This window comes from Musca autumnalis, unplaced genomic scaffold, assembly GCF_047663935.1.
Source record: "Musca autumnalis isolate F117 unplaced genomic scaffold, ASM4766393v1 scaffold_1, whole genome shotgun sequence".
NCBI classification, from domain to species: domain Eukaryota; kingdom Metazoa; phylum Arthropoda; class Insecta; order Diptera; family Muscidae; genus Musca; species Musca autumnalis.
In genome coordinates this window covers 64,496,792-64,506,239 of record NW_027411644.1, presented here as the reverse complement: position 1 = coordinate 64,506,239, position 9,448 = coordinate 64,496,792, and the positions used below count along the sequence as shown (strand labels likewise).

General features: G+C 34.8%; 1 protein-coding gene across 2 annotated transcripts; it reads right to left on the bottom strand.

Annotated features, from left to right (window-relative positions):
• Positions 1-628: 628 nt before the first annotated feature.
• On the bottom strand, positions 629-7,590 carry LOC141399946 (uncharacterized). Of its 2 annotated transcripts, none has more exons than XM_073979325.1 (2): positions 6,390-7,590; positions 629-6,151 (listed from the first exon to the last, which is right to left on the bottom strand). In XM_073979325.1, exon 2 carries the CDS (start codon positions 6,144-6,146, stop codon positions 5,154-5,156), a length of 993 nt encoding a protein of 330 aa, XP_073835426.1. In that variant the 5' UTR covers positions 6,147-6,151; positions 6,390-7,590; the 3' UTR covers positions 629-5,153. The 2 variants fall into 2 exon arrangements, with proteins under 2 accessions (XP_073835426.1, XP_073835419.1); XM_073979318.1 differs by having other exon boundaries at positions 629-6,214; positions 6,390-7,588.
• Positions 7,591-9,448: the final 1,858 nt, after the last annotated feature.

Below are 9,448 nucleotides of genomic sequence, written 5' to 3'. Positions count from 1 at the left end.
GGCTACTTATCAATTTATTTCAACTCATGACAATATTATGACAAAGATCGGATCTTTCACCACTTCAATTTCACTCATAAAAATTCGATGAAAAAGATCGGATCTTTCACGACTTCAATTGCACTCATGAAAATTCGATGAAAAAGATCGGATCTTTCACGACTTCAATGGCACTCATGCAAAAGAACCAGTGAAGTCATGATTTCACATGGAATCACTTCCATTTAAGTTAGCTGGGTATATATGTATAATAGAAACAATACATAGCAGGTATAGCTTTCATCTAACGGTATATAAAATAAAAAAAAGTAGTCAACAAACAATCGTTAGTAATGTTGTGGTAATGGTGGAGTTAATCGAAGTGTGTACTGAAAAAAGTAATAAAGTTAGGTCATGAATTTTTTTATTTTTTTATTAACGAAAAACTTAGTTTTATACACATATATTACAGGTTTTACATAAAAATGAATGTTGGCAGTTCGGTTATAAAACAATATTTGTAACAAGTAAAAAGTGTCAGTCGGCTTTGCCGACAGATATATACCCTCAGCCAATGTGAAGCGAAACTTTCACCTCCGGACAGACCGAATGTATTTAAGGTCTCCATTAGAATTTTGTGGCCCTTTTTGGAAAGTTTTAAGGAGAATTCTCTTAATTGAAGACAAAATTTTAATATATATACACTAAACTCACAAAAATATATGAAGACTGAACACAAAATTTCTGTAACTTTGGGTGGATAATGTGGCTAAAACCTTAAAAACCCGAAAATTGGGCGGTACCGTTCCACGGGGGTTAAATCAAAACGTGAACCAATACCAACAATTCTCTGTAAAAATATTTCGCAAGACCTGGCGAAAACTAAGTACCAAATATCAGCTACATTGGTTGTTTAATGTGGCTAAAACCTTGAAAATACCGAAAATCGCGGGATACCGTTCTATTGGAGCTATATCAAAACGTGGACCTTTGTACATAATTTTTATCAGAAAAATTTTTTGATCCATTGGGAACCCTCAATGCAAATTTTCGGCGTATTTGGGCGTGAAACATATGTAAATATTCAAAATTCCGAAAATCGGGAGGTACCGTTATATGGGGTCTATATCAAAACGTGGACCTATCTCCATAATTTTTATCGGAAAAATTTTTTGTAAAGTGAAAACCCCGCATCTCAAAATTCAACAAATTTGGTTGATAAGTTTAGCTAAAATATTCAAAATACCGAAACATTAAGAAGTACAGTTACATAGGGGTTATCCCAAAACGTGGTCCGACCTTCCAAATTGTTTGCTCTCGACATTGTCAGTACATAAGTATTTATACCAAAATTCATCTGCCAACGCCAACTCCTTTTATATTTGGCCACCGTTTATTTGAAGTCGCGACATAGTGCAGCGTTTTTTGAGGTTATGCGCCATTATCTCGGGAACTATGGACTTGTCCTCGAAAAAAATTACAATGACGTAACGGGGGCCGCACGAACATCCTGTTACAAAAACTTTCATAACGATTCGTGAGGTGTCACTAAACTGCACTTATTTCAAATTTTGTGTGGGAGGTACCTGAGGGAGTGGACCGATATAATCCATATTCAAACTTTATGTATGCCTAGAGGTAGTATTACCATATGCAAAGTTTGGTTCAATTCGGTTACTCCCTTCGAGAGTAACCGTGCGCACAAGTTTTGCGACAATTTTTGAACATTTGTGGGGGAGGTACCTGAACTTAAATCAAATCTGGACAAAATATTTCGATACCCAAAATTTGAACCGAATCGATTGATCCGTTCGAGAGTTATCGTGCGCACCAGCCAGTCAGACAGACGGACATTGCTAGATCTACTCAAAATTGTCTGAAACGGATATCGTACAAACATACTTGGGGTCTAAAACCATTATTTCGATGAGGCACCTTTTTGGTCGTATCAAAGTGTAAATACCCTCTTAAGCCTAAAGGCTGAGGGTATAATTAATTCATGTTAGCTTTATGTTAGCGGCATTCTTCATTGGGATGATGGCTCTTTCTTTCTTTTTACATGTTTTGATTATATGGTACCAATCCTCTGACGAAAAATTGTTTTTTTTTTTTTTTTTTTTTTTTTTTTTTCGAACGTTCCCACGCCTCACTTTCCCACCCCTGCCGACCGAGGGGGCGACCTCCCTTTTACGTAGGGATCGCGTACACACCATGATCCGCATCATGATGGGGTATGAGAGGGAAATTGAAAACCAGCTACAGAATTTACTTCATCAGCTAGTTAGTTACTTACTAATACATTTTTATATACTATTCATTTAAAAATAAAATTATGTTAGATTTTATAAGGTCAAGGCTCATGCCAAAGTCTACATTACAATACATGGAATTAAAATCTACACACATTTTGTTAATAGGATCTCCCATAGAGTAATTCGTGCGGTGGAAATCTCTAAATAAGGGTTGATAGTTTCTAATTGTTCTACAAGGAATATTTATTCTAATAGATGATATTAAGAAATCCGAGGGAATATTACCCATTAAAATTTTATGCACCATCATAGTGTTTAACATTGTGCGTCTACTTTTTAATGTAGGTAATCGAATTAATTTTAACCTGCTTGTATATGAAGGCAAGACAAAATCGCTATTCCAATGTAAACCTCTCAGTGCAAAAAGCAAAAATTGTTTCTGCACTGATTCAATTTTATCAGAATACACTGCGTATTGAGGGTCCCATACAACAGAACCATATTCTAATATAGGTCTTACAAGTGACGTAAATAGTTGTTTTGTTATATAGGGATCTGAAAATTCTTTGGCCCATCTTTTTATAAATCCTAAAACTCCATGCGCTTTATTAACAATAGAAATTACATGATTATTAAATTTTAATTTTCGATCCATCAAAAGGCCAAGATCAACAAATGATGCTACAGTTAATAATTGAGAACCGTTAATATTGTATTGCCTTATTAAAGAAGAAGATCTGGAAAAACACATATGTTTACATTTTTTTAAGTTTAAGTCCATACAGTTGATTTTACACCATTGAAAAAGGCTATTTAAATCACTCTGGAGAAGATCAGCTTGCTTTTCCGATTTATGAGTAATGAATAGCTTGACATCATCAGCGTACATTAGCAATCTAGAATGCATTATTGAGTTTGGCAAGTCATTTATAAATAAGAGAAAGAGAACCGGTCCGAGGTGACTTCCTTGCGGAACACCCGATGGCACGTCAATCGATTTTGAGACACATCCATCAAACAAAACTGTTTGTGATCTATTTTGTAAATAAGAAGATATCCATCTTACTAAATTAGTATTAAAGCCCATATAATCTAATTTATACAACAAAAGCCTATGGTTAACCCTATCAAATGCTTTGCTGAAATCTGTATATATTGTGTCAGTTTGATTATGCCGAACAAATCCTTTTATTACATTCGATGTGAATTCTATAAGGTTTGTTATGGTCGAAAGACCACTACGAAAACCATGCTGATATGGACTTAGCATGGGTTGAATTTTATGGGAAATTACAGAAGTAATTAATTTTTCGAACAATTTAGGAATTGCACTTAATTTTGCAATTCCTCTATAATTGGATACATTAGTCAGACTGCCTGACTTATGTAAAGGTACAATATAAGACTTTTTCCATATTGCGGGGAAATGACCGAATTTAAGGGAATAGTTAAACAATAGAGTTAAAGGGGTTGACAATGCAACTGAACAATGCTTCAGAATTAAACTAGGTATTCCATCGGGACCTGGACTTTTAATGGGTTTTAAACATCGCAGACTTTTGGAAACGTCTTGGTATTGTAAGAAAGGCATGTAAATTTCATCAATCTGAGATAATTTATAAGGATATGTATCTCTAATTTGGCAAGATGCACTTGAATAAGTTGTAGCAAAAAATTCTGCAAAACATTCAGCAATATCTGTGTTTTTAGTAAATTCTTGATTATTGAATTTCAATAAAGAGGGCTTAGAAGGTGTTTTTCTTTTTAAATTAACAAAGTCATAGAAGGACTTAGGATTGGACTTAAAATTATCTTTAATCTTGTTAAGGTACTCATTATATGATCTACGAGATTCTAGCGTATACTTAGACCTAGCTACAGAATAATTGGCGTAGTCAATTGAAGAACCTGACTTTTTATATTTACGAAAAAGTTTATTTTTGGAATTTTTTATAGTTGATAACTCAGGAGTAATCCATGGAAATTTATAAGAATTTGTGATTTTAATAGTTGGAATACATTCAAGCATAAATTTATTTATGATCTCATAGAATTTGTTAATTTTAATATCAAGATCAATATCACTGCTGCAAAGACATACCGATGTCCAGTTAACAGAAGAAATAAGAGAATTGAGTTTCCGAAAATCTGTTTTTTTATAATTAAGGACAGTTTTTAACACTTTGGACTGATTTTCCCCAAAGGAATGAGTATGGGTCATGGTTATACATAATGAGGGATGATGAATATCTTCAGGAATAGAAATTGGTGGAATTCTAATTATTTCAAAATATTGAGTAACATTTACAAATGCTAAATCAAGGATTCTATCGTAACTATTCAGTATATCGTTTATTTGATGAAGATTGAGGTCACAAAATCGACTAACAATTTCGAATGTATCTTGATTAGCATTCGCCCGGGATGTTAGTGGTGTTAGAGCTTCAGAATCTGGTAATAAGAGCCATTTAACAGAGGGCATATTAAAATCGCCCAGAACCAAAATTCGATCGGTTTCATTCATATTTCCAACGATTGAACTGATTGCGGATATATGTTTTTTATATATGTCAAGTTGAGAAGAAGGAGGAATATAGGAACAAGTTATAAATAATTTAAAATTGCCTAGTTCAATGGATATACTTAAAAATTCAATATCAGGAATATTATTTATTTCAATTAAATTAGTGGAATAAGAGGAGTCAACTGCAATAAGGACTCCACCACCTTTTTTAGCAACACGATCATTTCTGAATATTTGATATTTCGGACATAAAACTTCACTATTTAATACAGCTTTTTTTAACCAAGTTTCAGATAAAACAATTACATCATAATTAAAACCGAAGCTATCAGTATATAAGCGAGTTAATTTTGTATTTAAACCCCTTACATTCTGATAGCATATAGAAATAGAATTTTTTAGTTTTTTGAAACTGTAGCTGTTCGCGGAGGCAAATGTGCTAACTTGTCGTTTCTTTCCACAAATTCTTTTATAAAAGCATTTACAGGCCAAAATTCTCTCGATATAATTTGATTAAATATTGACTGATTAGTAACAATCCTGAAAGAAGATCTACTTTCCGAAAATGCTGAACGAAGCTTGTAACATTTAAGAAAGTAATCTCCTTGAATACTTGATCTTATATAATCATAAATTTCGTCAGCCGTCGTTTCGGGAGGGAACCTTGACGCAAATACCATTTTCATAGCTGGAGGCATAGATAATGATCTTTGCACAGGTTGTTGGGTATGGCCTACATTGGCAGATGAGCCCCTTGAAGAGACAACAGGCAAGGATGTTGCCAACTCCTGAATACCTTGAGCGGATTGTGAGGTCTTTTCAAGACTAGCACCATCAGTACTCATTAACTCAGGAGTTGCTACAACCTCCTTTAACTGCTTGCTTACTTCCAAAGGCTTATCCAACACAACATTGGCGTATAACTGAGCACGACCAGATTCAGTTGTATCAGAAATATTAACTGGATCCGATTGTACTACAGTATCCCGAGAAACACTAGGTTTACGACTAGAAACAGTTTTACCTGTACTCTTTTTCGTCGACCTTTTGCGTTTCTGCCCGATAACCGATGGTGACGATGCAAATTCGTCCAAATCCGGATATTTGCTAAACAAATTTGAAACTTTATCAAAACGGGAACAAATTATGGAAAGTTCCCCTTTAATTGAAACTAGTTCGGAATGTAGATTCTTTGCAAAATTGTAAAAATCAGCAGAGATTTTTCTACAATTGGGACAGCACCAACGAATTCCATCATTTTCTTTAATTATGTCAGTAACTATTACTCTCATACGAGCACACTTACAATGCCATTGATCTAAACAAAACCAACATGTAACACAAACTTCACTATCATCACGAATATTACATATTTCGTATGAACAGACCATGTTAACTATATTTCAGTTTACTAATAAGTTAAAATTTTTTGGAGATTTTGTAGCTGAATTTCTTAATCCTTTAATTAAAAAAAAGCAATCTTTGGCAACTCTGTTTTGATATGATAACCAAGCTGTTACAACAACACAATAAGCTAATGTAACAGAATATATGCACAAAACGAAATAGCCAATTAGACAAATTCAACACAAAAAAGGAGCTTATTAGCACAAATGTAATTAATAACACTTCACCAATTAGCACAATATTTAGACAATAAGTTATTTAATAATTTTAATAAACTTTTGATAACGTATACACGCTAATTTAATTAAAAATTTAATTTTTTTAGAAAATGCACAGAGCACACAAAAATTTGACACTACAGCGAACAGGGTTGCCAACCGAATTTGATTTTTTTTCGCGCATGACTCGATAATGGCATGACTCGCGCATGGCTCGAAATCTGAGTCATTGGGCAAATAGATGTGTCCACTTACTAAAAATTTCATTTCAATTGATTCAGCCTTGATTTCCGTACTTTGTACAAGTTTTAATAAACTTAAGATGGTTTAAATATTCATTTTTTGCCCGGAACATGAATCCGAATATGTTATTATTTTTTCAAAGTTTGCAGCGTTAGTCTTTATGTACTTTATTAGACAAGATGAAACTTCTTGCGACCCACGAGATCCTTCAGTTTCTGACCAAACAAACATGTGGCTTATATTTTTATTAAATTCATGACATCCAAAATTATAAACATATAAATTTCGCTTGTAATAAGCTACGGATGTTGTCAACTTGGGGAAAGCTAAAGCTTTTTCCAAGTCAAAAGAAAATACAAACAATTTTTCCGATGTTGCCATTCTATCGGCAGCCATTTGACTGCGAGCTCGTTCAGCCTCTTTTAAGTGAGTTTCCTTTTCAATTTTTGCCATCTTAATTTCCTCATCGTCTGAAGATTGAATTTTTATATGAAAAGCATCACAAGTTTGACACGTATCCTTTGCTGGCTGTTTAAAATGTAAAATAAATAAAATAATTGAACAATAAATTGGATGACGCACGCCATCTACCGTACAATCTGCACACTTCCACTACTTCACGTGTGTTGCATCTGTCTGCAAAGTGATTTTGTTTATTTTGTCGAAAACCTTGTTTTGGCTAGGTTTACGACGTTTCCGACGTATATAATATACATCAAAAATGTATGTCATATATGGTAACATGGGGCGCCTTCGCCACGTTTTTGTTCAAAACGTTCTCATATCGACATCATTAAAGTTTTTCCAAATATTATTTTTGGTGAGGATATTAGCATGTCTTGACTATAAGTTTTGATATATAAATGATTATAATTTTGTTATACCCTTCACCATAGTATGGAGGGTATATTAAGTTTGTCATTCTGTTTGTAACACATCGAACTAATCATTTGCGACCCTATAAAGTATATATATTCTTGATCAGGATAAAATTCTAAGACGATCTAGCCATGTCCGTCTGTCCGTCTGTCCGTCTGTCCGTATGTTGTAATCACTCTAGCGTCCGCAATAATTGAGATAGAGTGCTGAAATTTTGCATCCGAGGGTCTTTTTTCCATAGGCAGGTCAAGTTCGAAGATGGGCTATATCGGTCCACTTTTTGGTATAGCCCCCATATAACGGTACCTCCGGATTTGAGGTATTTTGACGTTCTTCGCCACATTTGCAGACCGAATTAGCTATAATATGGCACTTAGGGTTCCTAGTGATCAACAAACTTATATCCCAAAGGATATGGGCATAGGTCCATGTTTTGGTATAGCTCCCATATAACGGTACCTCCCGATTTTCGGTATTTTGAGAATTTTAGCCACAATTTGTAACCGAAATATCTGCAATTTGACATTTGAGGTTCTCAGTGGTCATAAAACATCTCCAAAGAAACATCGTCAACACAGGTCCATGTTTTGGTATAGCCCCCATATATCGGTAGCTCCCGATTTTCGGTATTTTGAGAATTTTAGCTGCAATTTTTAACCGAACTAGCTGTAATGATCGGTATTTTGAGAATTTTAAGTACAATTTTGTCTATTCAAAAATAATCGTCAATATAGGTCCATGTTTTGGTATATCCCCCCATATAACTGTACCACCCGTTTTTCGGGAATTTTCAGTGGTCACGAAATTTCTTCACTAAAATTCGTCAACATGGGTCCATTTTTGAGGGTCTACATTGTTTTGATGAAACTACCCTCAATTTGACTCTTGATGTTCCCTGCAGATATAAAACTTTTCCGCCAAAAAATTTAATGATAGGTTTACTCTTTGATATAGCCCCGTAGGTGGTACCTTTCACCTAGCTGAACACATTTTTTTAGATTAGATCAGATAACACTGTGCAACAAAATGGAGGTGAAAGCCTGGGGCACGGAAAATTCCTCTTGGGGAAGAAAGGCCTTGGTGAGTATATTATGAACCCCGAAGGACAGATCTTCCGCCTTATGGCGTGATGAAATTTTTGTTAGAGACCCTGTGGGCCATCAGGAATTAGCGTTATATCTTTGTTTACTGTTGCTTAAGTGCTCTACAAAAACAACAAACAAAGATATAATGCTAATTCATGATAGCTTACAGGGTCTCTTGCAAAAACTTCATCACGCCATAACGCGGAAGTTCGAATCACGGCGCATCTGTCCTTCGGGGTTTTTAATATACACACACCAAGGGCTTTCATCTCCAAAAGGAATTATCTCTGTCCCAACATTTGTGTTCACAGTGCAATTTAAGCAATAGCGGGAGGCAGTAGAAGTCTAACCATTATCGAAAAGTTGTTCCACCTAAAATTGTAAAAGGACCCTAATTATTCCATTTTAATTAAGACTATTTTATGGTGGAGGGTATAAAAAGTTCGGCCCGGCCGAACTTAACGACTTTTTACTTGTTTTTAAAATATTATTTTTGAGAATTTACAAAATGTCTAAAATGTGGCGAAGCCTCCCCACCCATGAGGTAGCTTCGCCATCAACATAGGACATATATCAACGGACTCTAAAACTGGCATTTACCATACTTCCTCCCCAAATATCAACATCTATACTTATAAAAGAGTTCAGTAATGATGACTCACTGATTCACTGACTCACTGACTGACTGACTGATAATCAACGCCCAGACTAAACGGCTAAAGCTAGAATCTTGAAATTTTGGGTGAGGGTCACTCTTGGTCCGAAGGTGTAAGATAAGGCTGGATTTTTGGAAATTCGAACTAGAACTGTACTAAAAGTACTAAAAGGTACTAAATATGGTACCCTTTGTATTAGGCAAAC